The sequence below is a fragment of the Sebastes umbrosus genome, chromosome 20, assembly GCF_015220745.1.
Source record: "Sebastes umbrosus isolate fSebUmb1 chromosome 20, fSebUmb1.pri, whole genome shotgun sequence".
In the NCBI taxonomy this organism is placed as follows: domain Eukaryota; kingdom Metazoa; phylum Chordata; class Actinopteri; order Perciformes; family Sebastidae; genus Sebastes; species Sebastes umbrosus.
In genome coordinates, this window is record NC_051288.1 from 19,498,698 (window position 1) to 19,511,767 (window position 13,070).

The 13,070-nt window shown below is 41.1% G+C and overlaps 1 protein-coding gene across 2 annotated transcripts in view; it reads left to right on the plus strand.

Moving 5' to 3' along the window:
- The window catches only part of mta3 (metastasis associated 1 family, member 3), a 32,249-nt gene that overhangs the window by 3,292 nt on the left and 15,887 nt on the right, over positions 1 to 13,070 (plus strand). For both annotated transcript variants that reach the window (XM_037754018.1, XM_037754017.1), the window contains exons 2-7: positions 1,939 to 2,006; positions 4,282 to 4,375; positions 9,665 to 9,791; positions 9,983 to 10,046; positions 11,625 to 11,742; positions 12,698 to 12,800. In XM_037754018.1, coding sequence (XP_037609946.1) covers positions 1,939 to 2,006; positions 4,282 to 4,375; positions 9,665 to 9,791; positions 9,983 to 10,046; positions 11,625 to 11,742; positions 12,698 to 12,800 — 574 coding nt within the window. The remainder of the gene's footprint in view (positions 1 to 1,938; positions 2,007 to 4,281; positions 4,376 to 9,664; positions 9,792 to 9,982; positions 10,047 to 11,624; positions 11,743 to 12,697; positions 12,801 to 13,070) is intronic.

Here is a 13,070-nt window from a genome sequence, read left to right on the forward strand (position 1 = left end):
CAACTTCGCCAAGTCCGTCGCTAGCTCTCCCCGTCAGCTTCGTTCTCTTTATACATCCATGGTCAGCTCCATCGGGGCCGTTTGGATGCATTTAACATAAATGTCAGTATATGGGTGCTCTACAGTTGTAGCGTTAATGACCACGGAGATGAGAGTGACAGCTGGCTCTTTAGCCATGATGTGTAGCTCTGCTTTTCCTGCCAATGTGTGAAACCCAAAGTGTTTCCATACTTTACTGTATGTGTAGTGTTTACCACTTTGGATTTAAAATGTGACGGTGCAGGTCGTATCCACGTGCCGTTTTCTACTTTTTTGTTTTGGCTGGCTGCGGCCAGCTGCGGTTTGTTTTGGTTGACAGATACGGAACGGATATGACGTTACGTTACTCAGACTACAACATTAAAAGCGGTAACTTCCTTCTACCTCCGCATAGACTCAAATGAAGCAAATATATCGATTCTGGCATTAAAAATCTATTTCAAATCGTGGGGGGAAAAAATCATGATACATAGGTGAATCGATTTCCCACATCTTTTTTTTTTTTTAACTTCTTCCTCTAGATGTAACAATTGCTGATAGTCACGATTTTCTTTACATTTACACAGATATGCTTCTGGTTTTGGCTCCATGGTATTATTGAACTATTAGTTGCTCAATGGTATCAAACTATTAAGCAAGGAATCTCTGTCTGTCTGTCTGTCTGTCCGTATGTCCTTTGCATATCTCGAGAACTGCTCATCTGATCTACTTCACACGTTCAGTACGCCTATTTGGAAATTACCTTTGCTAAGTGTTTTTCTAACCGCGAGGAACCGCGACTTGGGTGTGTTTTTCAGGGGTGGATTTAGAGTTTTGGGGGACCCAGGCGAATGCCATCTTGCTTTACTTTCCCCCCTCTCTCTAACTGGGAATGCTGGTATTGGCAATTGTAGAAGAAGTAGGCCTACCCAAAGCCATTTTTTCTGAAGTAAAACTATTAATTCTGCACAGTAAAAGTCCTGCATTCAAATGTTTTACTTCAAGTTAAGAGTGAAAGAGATATTATCAGCACAATGTACTTACATTTGTGTAATGTCTGTTCAAGGTGGAGCTTTCAATTCTAATATGATGCTAGATAGTTTAATGAATAATAATGCATTGTATTTGACTTGTTATATTTTGTGAGTCAAATCTGAATCTGCAAGGTAACCAGTAACATTTCTCTGTCAGGTAAATATAGTACTGCAATACTAAGTGCTTTGGGGGCCTTTTCTAAGTTGTTTCAGGGTACAATGCGTTAGAATAGTAACATAATTCAATATTTTTCATATCTAAACATCATAAATCTATAGCTTTTGGGGGGGCCCCAAGCAGTTACCTACCTTGCCGAACGGTAAAGTCTGCTCCCGGTGTTTATTTCCGTGAACCAGAGTGTATTTCAGTGGTGTTTCTGACCTTGAGTAGCCGCGACTTGTGTGTGTGATGCAGCTATGTCATGGCAGGTGTATTGTTGAGTACCCGAGGAAGCTCAGTGTCGAGTTTGAAGTTGTTTGTATGAGCGGTTCTCGAGAAAGATGAAAGCATCAACACTTCGGGCCAAACTTTCAGCCCGTTCTGAACCGGCATGTTTTGAACGGGGACTGCACTAGTACTTAAAAAATGACAGAAAAGACTACTCTATGTTACTAAACCAGTGTCCTGTTTCTCTGCGTACTTTTTAGTGAGCTGGGAATGGGATAGTGGTTGCAATATGTAGATAAATGTACACTCCCTGGCCACTTTATTAGTACACCTATACAATTTAATGCAATCCAATACAACAAATCTGCCACAAATTCTACATTTAGGAAGATTATAATGTTAAGCTTTGTTGACACCGTCAGAGAGGGGTTAATTCATCTGCTTCTAAGGCAAATCCATCGTTACAGTGAAGTGATCAGTGTGTGTTTTCTGTTGCAGATTATGTATTCTTTGAGAACTCCTCCAGTAACCCATACCTGATCCGGCGGATAGAAGAACTCAACAAGGTACTGAAGTGTTTGTGTGTCACTTTTTGTGTGTGTGTTTATGCTGTTTAATGCCTGAGGGTGAATAGCTAGGATTCCTTGCTGTTTACATCCCCACCCCCCATTTTGCAATGTTGTGTGTGTGCAATTTGTGACTAAAAGTGTAATATGATTGAACCGGACAGGTGTTTCTCAGTCTCCTACCTGCCGTTGATATCATAGGACACACCTATTGGAGTGTGTTGTAATGAACATTTCAGGAGCTCAGATAGCTTTGTACCAACATCAGCTCACACCAGCTCTGAAAATCAACGATGTCTTTTCTGCCGATGTTTGATCAGTAATAGTGCTTCCTGTTATTTCCTAGACGTGTGTCACATATGTCAGTTAAGAACAGACCAAACTTTTGGTTAAATACGACACAAGCATCTTTAACGGGCGTGTCAGAAAAGCCTTTCCTGTGTTGCATTTGCAAGATAGTCAGATGAATGCATGCCATTATCAGATGGTGTGGGTGGGAAGATGTCAGCTTGGTCAGTATCCGCCCAGGAGACAGTGTTGTTATCATAAGTGATAAACGTATAGACAAAATAACAGGAACACCCTGCAGCATGATGCAGTGTAACACCTAGGGATGTTAATAATTAACCGTTTAACCGATTAACGCTATCGGTTATAAGTAACGTTGGCAACAAAGACGGGTTTGATGAGTTTTATTTTGTTTCTGTCGAGTTTGAATGAAGTGCGTTTTTAAGGTAAAATTACTGATTCTGTCAGTGGAGTGTGGTGGCTATGAGGAGAGCATATTAATTGTATGTTTTGTACATTAAGAGATTATTATAATTGTCCAAATCCCTGTTGATTTTATTTATTATATCCGCCCAGTTGTCATGTTATCATCACTGCCGATCGGAGCTGGGGACGATAAATACCTGTGACTACTGCAGTCATTTGTGCTGTGAATGAATGCTGATTGTAACCTTTCCCACTGAAGACAGATGCCAGATGTTAGTGGGTGTTTGTGGTTTTTTTTGTCCAGTGGAAAAGGGGCTTCATAATGTTCTTTTCTTGTTGAGGTTGAAAGAGGTTGAAGCAACTTGGTGGACATTTTTGTGGCTGTAGTTTGTTGGTGTTGCACTGTATTACAATATGTTATGAGGTGTTCCTGTTCACTGTCATCAATCTGCTCTTACTAGGGATGCTCATTTTGAAAACATTTCTTGACCAATAACCGACCCTCGTTAACCGATTATTAACCGTTTACCAACCAGATTTGTGCCTTGTGTCAGCTCCAGGACCACAACAGATATTCGCTGATGGGAGTCCCCAGTTCACCCGTCCGGGAGTGTTAACTTGGCAGCCACGATGCTGCGTGTAGTTTCGCGAGCCACTTTCCCAGTAAAATTCTCCACCGCACATTTAGTTTAGTTAAGTAGGTTGTCAGCTGTGTGTCTGCCCGGCATAAAGATACTTTGTCTGCCCGGCATAACTTTAGCAAGTGGCCAACAGTGTGTGTATTTGTGCTACATTAGCAGTTCTAGCATTGCCGGAGGTTTGCCGCCGCACACGTAGTCTGCGTAACTTTAGCGAGTTTCCATCAGACCGTGTGTTGGCGGTGAGTGTGAGGTTGTTGGTGGCGGCGTTATAGCTGTGAACGTAGGTGTAGCAGTGTGTGTACAGTTTATTTGTCGGTGAATAAATGCGACGAAACTACAACTCCTCCCCTCTGCTCAAGCGAGCCAGAGACTGGAGCCGACTTCCTGTATCCTATAACTCCGGCTCCTGCTCTTAAGGTGGGCTGTTAAGGTGGACCAGTGTTTCTCCTTAAAGTGACGAGCCGCTCCTCTGAGCCGCTCAGCTTTTGAATGAATTATTAACATTTCTTTTAACCGCTTTAACCGATCGCTTTAATCGGTTAAAATGCTTAATGTCGGTTAACGGTTAAAGGATTAATTATGGACATCCCTAGCTCTTACCTACAAGCTCCCTAGAAAAGCAGCAGAAGTTGGAAGCGGTTTTCTCAAACCTCATACCCCCACATCCATTCCCTCTCCATCAGTCACGGAATTTAATACTGGCTGAGTCTTTAAGCTTGTCGTCCTAATTATCCAGCTAGACAAGTCAATCAATCATCCGATCAAAAGCGGCGTTCCCGCCCTGGTCAGCCTGTCATAGCAGCATAGCTTGACGAGCACACAAAGGAGCCCAAGGTCTCTTGGGAAATTAGAGGTTTTGTGCCAGGAGGTGTTGCCAACACTTTCAGTCAACCTGGATCCCTCTACTCTCTCTGTTTCAGACGGCCAGTGGGAACGTGGAGGCCAAGGTGGTTTGTTTCTACAGAAGGAGAGACATCTCCCACAGCCTCATCCAGCTCGCAGACAAACATGCAAGTGAGTAGCAACTCCTGTCACACACTTGGACAAACTTGTTGTTCAGGTGTCACGTGTGAATGAAAGTCCCTTTCAAGCAACTCAGTGTAGTAGGAGACAATTTCTTCAGAATCTTTATAATATTTAACATCAAACGCAAATGTAGAGCTGAAACAATAACTCGATTATAGGGATGCCAGGCTACCATAAATTTAGTAGTTGATGCCAACACCAGTGAAATTCCACAATGCTCGATACCACGGTAAAAAACAAAGAAAACAATAAATCCCAGATACTTCAACATCCACTTATTTTTTACCATTTGCATATCATTTTTTGTTAGGAAGTTAAACAGGTCATAATTCCTTCTCTATTATCTATTTTATATTGCTCTGAAAACATCTTAAATTTGAGCACATCATGATGACGTTAAAATTTACCTTCGCCCAATACTCATTTTACTGAATAGAGCCTGAACACATCATAATGTGATCAATGGAACATCCCATGTTAAAATCAGCAGGACGGGAGCTAGTTAATGTTAGCTATTAGCAGTCAGTAAGCAGCACAGTCCTGCACGGAGCAGCACCGTTGACAAGCTAACTTAAACTAGCTCTTGTCCTGCCTGAACGCATCATAATGTAACTCAATGGAACCTCCTGTTAACATTAGCTGTTAGCTTCTTGCAGGACCTGGATGCGTAGATAGTGAGTTTACTGCATCCGAAACACATTTTCTATTGCCGTTACTCTCGAGCCCTGACGGTACCTACGCTACCTGTGGCACTGTAGAAAAACAAGTACCTCACATTTTTAGAATTTTGGCATCAACTTGGTACCGAAGTATTGGTTCTCGGATAACTATTTGGCAACAATTTGGATCATCAAATCCTTTCTTCTAATTCATACAAAAATGTAAATATTTGCTGGTTTGAGCTTCATAAAAGTGGAGATTTTCTGCTTTTCTATTGTAAATAGAATATCTTGTGGTTAGTCGGTTAGTCTAACGAAATTGATTATTAGTTGCAGCCGTGCTCAAATGTATTCACAATATGAAAAAAAGCGGCAAGTTAGTGCTGTCGAAGCAATTCTTAGTCGAGTAACACTCATACGATTTAGTCGACTAATTGATTAGTTGATTTAATCGACAGATCTGTTAAACTGAGTTTCTCCACAAAGTATCACACAAAAGCACCACTTTAAATGTTGTGTTTACCAGAGATGTGCTCATAAGTTTGTCATTCAGCATGAAAAAAGCATAAAAAAGGACTTACCAACTAAAGAAATCTTAGTCGACCAAGACCAAAACGACTGATTAGTCGAATAATTGACTAAGAGGGGGCAACCCTACAACAAATCCTCATATTTGAGAAGTGAGAATTGGCGAATGTTTGCATCTTTACTTGATAAATGACTAAAATCATGAATCTATTATTAAAATTGTTAATTTTTTAATAGTCTGAAACTGTAGGGTTTTCATTCATATTTACAGCCAGCTTCAGTGAGGGAAAATATCATTATGGGCTTTCTGCTGCATGTCAGTCAGGCAGACATTTCCAGCTGCGTTTCCACTTAGCACGTCCTGTGCACATTGTAATATTTACCATCAACATGATTTATTTCTTTTCATGTCGACCACAGCTCCAGAGTGCAACTATTTATAGTATATATCACATTTATTTCTCAATTACTTATTACCGGGAGGAGAGAATTGGAGTGTGGCTGTATGAGGAGAAGAATGTAGTAAAGTAAACTGTTGTTATCACACCAACACCTGTTCCGTGTGGAAATTAAAAGCTCCCCTCTGCCAAAGCAATCATACAACTTTAAGGAGGACGATTGAGATAAGGAGTCAGCATCAGGACACCCGGTGAAGAACAGTTTATAAAGTTTACGTGACTGACAATCAGCACTGACAGGAAAGACAGGAATGTATTGTGTTGCTAAGTACTGCTCTCTTTGTGTGGTCAAACTGTTTGTGGAAAACCAGTTTTCCTCATTTGGCAAAGACTCTGTAAACATCAAGCAACCTTAAGTACAGAAATATAAACCGTACAGTATGCAGGGACATATGCACTCATCGCAGCACGGTGCCAATTCCACAAGCTATTTGGAGTCAGTCGTCTACCAGCTGCTCGGCAGAAGAGACAGAAACAACAATAAAATGTAGCACTGCCTGCCACTTAACACTGTAAAAAAAAAAAAAAAACATAATTTACGGCTCAGATTAGTTCAGGAGGAAAACAAAAGGACGGGCAGTGAATCTGATTTACAAGAATAAAGCGTGCAGAGTTTGTAGGAGTCAAAGCTGAAATGTCTGCACTTATTACCAAACTACAAAAAAAAATCTACAAGTTGAGATGCAAAAATATCAATCTGTTGCTCTGAATGTTTAAATTTCAGAAGGGAGCAACAATGTTTTGTTTTTGCAATGGGAGCGCCACATATTTACGCTATGGTAAAAATGCCAGCAGCGCGATGAGGTGCCGAGCGTCTTTTCTGCGCCTAGTGCTGCACGTTTGTCTTATAGTTTTTTAGGTCGCCGAGTGTTGAAAAATTTTCAACTTTGGGTAAAACGCTGCGCTCGCCACTGTCACTGTTTTTACAAGGGGTGGGACAAATAGCCTACCACAAATACGTGATCAAATGTGTTTATTATTATTATTATTATTATGAGTATGTTGTGATCTGAATCTGAGCCGAACAATCATATTCGCCGATATGTTTCCTCGCCCACAAAATATCTCATGAACCCACATGACCGGCGGGTCCGTCCTCTATCCCTACGTGCTTCAGCCTTCTCCTCATCCAGAGCAAGCCTTTATGTATGGAGCAAGCACCCTACCTTGTGCCGACCGGTGGCGACATGTGTACTTCCGTGGATATTACGTATCATAGCAACCAGATGCAACCAAAGCGTCTCAGCTGAAAAAACACTGCGCCTCCAAAGTGCTCCTAGCTGAGCGTTTTCAGAAGAGAGCCTGCCGTTGTCAGCTGGGGAAAAAAAAGCTTTGTTAGACACGGCCCCTTACTGGAGTTATTCTGGAGCCCTGTTTGCAAAATGAGTTTTGTCTATCATGCTGATTAATTATTGCAGCCAAATGTCAAACAGCTGAGGGCCAAACACAAGCTCTACAGGTAGCTAATGTGCCAATTTATCTGGAAAAAATAGACACTTTCCAACCTACCCTCATCAGTATCAAGCCATGCAAATAGTTTTGATTTGCCAAGATTATAAGAAGAACATTGCTGCTGCTGCTCCCTCCAAAACACAATAGTAGTGAAAAGAATTGCATTTGTGGCACTCAAAACACCCAAAAATTTGATTTGGGGAAAAAAACGTCTTTTACCATTCGTACCTTACAGTATTTGAATATATACATTTACTCATCCACTGCTATCTTGCTGTAATGAATTTAGCAACTGGTCACTAACCTCAGTGAGAAATAAGAGATGGACTTCCTGTAATTGCCTTCCAGTGGTTTGCAAGTGGAAAGTTTTCAATTTGAAACAGCAGCAGCAGCAAAAAAAAAAAAAAACCCTTTCGGTTTGCATTAGCTGTGTCTTTACACAGTAATTACAGCTCTAATGTAGAGACGGAGAACAGATCAGGAAACAGCGGGGCTGCTATCTGTTGGATAAAAGTAAGAACAGCAACATGAGACTATGTTACACTGTATCTGAACATAGAGAGACTTTTAAAAAAGGTGAACCAATCAGAGACAGTGCTCAGTTGATTGGGGGGGGTGAGGGGATCAGTATGCCTCAACTGAAGTGCTTGTCGGACGGTCGTACAGCGTCTGAAATCCCTCTGATGTTGGAATATGGGGGGGCTGTGTCCGAAAGTTTTTATTACTTTCAGAAACCGACAATCAGACGATTGGCCATGTGTGCAGAGGTTAGAAAGTAAGCAGGGTTTGAACTTCTCCCTCAAGCTCTCTTTCTACTTCCGTCACTTTTTCTGTGTGGAAACTAGTTACACACCATGAATGCCCTCATGAAAACACTGTCCAAAAGTGTTCAGTGTTCTTCCCATTTTTCCCCAGATGGCCATGTTGTTGTGTAAATATCTGTGAATTGGAATGATCAGATGAGGATGAAGATGAAAAATGAGAAGGGCCTTCTGTGTGTGCCCTCTTGACTTTACTCATTTACTTGCTTTCTTCTCTTCCGTTTCTCTTCTCATGCACTGAGTCGTTTCAGCTGAACAGCCAATCAGAGTGATTTCCCTCACCGACGAGCTCCGCCGGCAATTCAACATGCTGAATCGGCCGAAAAGTCTCTGACACAAACGCTCACCGACGTCCGACCGTCGGCTTGGTGTGTCAGGGCTTTGAGAGTTTAGCTCTGACAGTGGAAATGCACACTATACGTTGCAGCTTAGGGGCGGGTAATGCACAAACAGCCACACTGGAAGGCGGGGTGAAAAGCCGGCCGACCTAAAGAGGAGGAGATGTAATATCGTTTAAATATGGGAATAACGGCAAGCATTTTCTCCTGGAAGACATTCATAGGGTTGCACTCGGTTGTTCACCTGAAAAATTACATAAAATAGTCGTGTCAAGAATGAAAAAAAGAGAGCTTGAGAGAGAGAAGTTGGCTCCTTTCTCACCTACGCACAGCTGGCCAATCACGGTGTGAAGTGGGTGTGAATATCAGGGGTTTCCGGAGCTATTCGACCATCCGATGGACACCTGAACAGGCATACTGGCAGCTTAAAAGCGTGACATATGGGGACAGAGGAATCTGAGGCTCTGTAGGATTTTCTAACGGGGATGTGAAGCTGCCAAGACTAGAGAATGAAAACAACTGGTGTTATAAGAGATAGTTGCCAATGACCGATGGTTATTTATTTATTATATAAGTATATGCCTTCACTGTGCAACACTGACTTCAAATGTTCATCTGCTGCATGTCATTATGTGCCGACTGGGCTGCAGCTAATCCAGTATTTATGGATGAACACTGTGTTGTTAACATTAAGTTTCTCGTAGCAGTCCTGAGGATAATAGCTCCGGCATCTTTAATGGATGGCAGCAATAGTTTGTGATTGCAAAGCCCTCGAGAGACATTTTACCAGCCTATTGTATTAGATCTGAAGACGGCACAGTTATGAGATGTCATTAAGTGGTGTTTTATGAGATCTCAGAGATAAATGGATGAATTTAGATGAAACCATTTGATAATCTGCTGGTCTGTGATCTGTCACGAGTAAGCAACCGTCATGTTTCTTGTGTCAATTTTCTTCAACTTGCCTCTGTGTCACATGAGTTTATAACATCATCGTTTTCTCTCGTGTGCCTTTTTGCAGAGGAGTTGGAAGAAGAGAAGGAGAGCCCGATAGAGACAGACCTAACAGAAAAACAGAAACACCAGCTTCGTCACAGAGAGCTCTTCCTCTCCCGGCAGTATGAGAGTCTACCTGCGACACACATCAGGTACTGGACCCCGCATCTCATCTGCAGGCAGTGCCCATGGATGGTCACTCATCCAGCCATGAACTGACAAATCAAGTGCTGCTCACTTCCTGTATCTGTGTTTTACAATGTGCTTGTTCACTCTCTCTCTCTCTCTCTTTCTCTCTCTCTCTCTCTCTCTCTCTCTCTCTCTCTCTCTCTTTTCCTATCAGGGGGAAGTGCAGTGTCGCATTATTGAATGAGACTGAAGCCGTTCTTTCATACCTTGACAAAGAGGTGAGCCAGAGAAAAGAACCTGACTTTGCTTGTTTCAGACTTTGTCATAGCAGGTTTAGTCGTACTTTATATGCCTTTTCCAGGCTGCTCTCATACACCGTTTGTAGCTATACCTACGACAAGTAATGCACTGCAATTCGTTTATATCCCACAAAATCAATTTGTATGTAATCCACGTAATCGTGAACCAGGAGGTATAAGAGAAACGCAAACTTAGGGAGGACGTCGGAGAGGATGGGTGGGTCTAAAAGACCAGACTTTCGCCCAGGAGACCACTGTTGGTACCCTGTGTGAAACCAGAAGTCAACGTTGATTTATTTGTCGCATAACTTCTGTAAGTAACGCCACTTCCCGTGTTATTTTAACCCACATCACGTGTTTTTCCTAAATCTAACCAATTTGTTTCCTGTGAGGACGGAAGTTTATTTTGAAAAGACTGTATGCATGCAACAAGTGGAAATTGACACATGTTGCTGGACATTTGTAGGAAAACGCACAAGAATTGTGGAATAACTTTTCATAAGATATAAGAACCGTTGTATTTGATTTGATTTATTTGATATATGAAAAGTATTAGGGCTGTCAAAGTTTAAACGCATTAATGTAACTTGCAATTTTAAGGTTGTAGCGGGCTCAGTTGTAAAGTCATATAGAATATACTGGTATCATATGAACCTAGAAAGCCTAATGAATCCATTGGTCCCAACCATGTCATACTAGCTTGTCGCAAAAAAGGCTAAATAACACTCCAAAATTACACAAAATTTTGGCGAGGATAAACTGACTTGATTTCCAATAATGAATATATACATACATTTGCATAAAGCAAGCATATTTGCCCACTCCCATGATGATAAGTGTATTAAATACTTGATAAATGTCCCTTTAAGGTACATTTTGAACAGATACAAATGTGCGATTAATTTGCGATTAACTATGGACAATCATGTGATTAATCACGATTAAATATTTTAATCGATTGACAGCCTTAAAAATATATGTTTAACGATATGTTGGCTTTTTCATATGTCAGGTGTCAACTAAAAATGACTTTCATTGTCGATTAATCAGCTGATAAAAACAGGGAAAAATGTGCAGTACAATTGTATAACACCTAAGATGATGGTGTCAGATTTTTGTTTTGACCAACCAACACCTCAAGACTAAAACTATTACATTAATTATCACATAAGACAAAAAGAGCAGCAAATCCTCACATTTTGCTGCCAGAGTATTTAAGGACTTTTTGCCTTGGCTTATCAATTATTAATTTCAGCTCTAGAAAAGTCAAATTTTTGCAGCAGTTATTATCTTCATTTCCCATTAAAGCTTCACCTTCTTGTTTTTATTTTTAGCACATTACTGTTTTTGCAGATGTTACAGTAAAGATTATTCTGTTATACAACAGCTGGAATTTACAGGTTTACCAGCAGAAATCCTTGCCGTTTTTTCATGCTTCTTTTCCAACCAGGAAATTCAAGTTTAAGGTTCAAATGTATAATAGAGAAGTTTGACTTTCTTTGTTAAAAACCCTGTGGCTTAAAATATGGAAACTGATTGGTGTGTTGTTCTCTTCAGGATACGTTCTTCTACTCGCTGGTGTACGACCCCACACAGAAGACCCTGCTGGCCGACAAAGGAGAGATCAGAGTGGGACCGCGCTTTCAGGCAGACGTACCTGAAATGCTACAAGAGGGTCAGTCAGAACGTGTGAATTATTTCATTACACCAACAGGTTTTTACATCCAGTCATAGTAATGATGTTAACAAATAAATCAGACCGCATTGGCCCATTTAGCCCGTTGCTGCGATACGTCAGCGTAGCCGCCATATTGGGGAGGTCAGGACTGGCCTGTAAACACATTCAAGTGAATGGGGGATTTGCCGTTTTTCTGGCTAAAAAGCATTATTACATTTCTCAACTGATTTCAATGAGTCATTTTTATATTCAAGGATTTATCATCTACGAGGAGTAGAAGAAGAAAGTTTTGTCTCCGGTTACCTAAAATCTTGATACTAGTTCATAATCGCTGCAAGACGCTCAAAAGAGTGTTTATCAACGTTAGCTACTTTAAGTGGTGATCTTCACTGATGAATGATTTTGTCTCATGACTTGATTTTAAGCTTCTTTCACACATGCAGCAACTAACTAACTGGAGTTATTATTCCCAAAAAGTTGACTTGGCAATCAGCTACCTCACAGCTTGAGTAGGGAAAAGTAATTTATTTTCTTGCCAGTATAAACAAAAGTGGTAAAATGTCTACGTTCAGCATGCTCATTCGAGATTTGGGGGTTTTAATTTTGCAGCTTTTTGCAGCTTGTAGAGCTGAAAATCGTTCTATTTATATCGGACAAAGGAGATGGAGCTACCACTGTGCAGCGAGATGAATATGTACACAGTTAATAGTGGAAGAAACCAGCCGTTTTGTCTTCCGTCCAGAACCACCGCATAGTTTGTGGACATTTACAGATGGTAGCAAATTGTGTGCAGAGTTTAAACTACGAGTTCTACCAGAAAGGTTATTACGTTAATGTCATGGGCTGATGATCCTGATTAGAATATCTCACAAATAACCAAATTATTGTTCAGTTTCTTCTGTGTTCAAGCTCCCGCTCTGTCTGTAAGCTGTTGCCTCTGTGTGTCCTGCAGGTGAGGCAGATGACAGGGACCAGTCCAAGCTGGAAGAGAAGCTGTGGTATCCAGAGTGTCCGCTCACCAGCAAACAGATAGACCAATTCCTAGTGGTGGCACGGTAAGACCTCTCACCGCTGACCTCTACACTTACAGGATGTTATTAACTTGATAACTTTTCTTCTGATCCCAAGGCATTTGTCGGGGAGCTCCAAAAACTGTCTGTGTAAAATCAGGGCTAAAGTCCTGTAGTGTGATATAGGCATAACAGACAGATGGAACAATTCATATTAAGAGGATCCGAACCCTCACTGCAGACAAAGCTTACATTATTCAGCCATTATTTTCCTCTGTTTGTGGATGGTAACGTAAATATGATTGTTCAAACGTA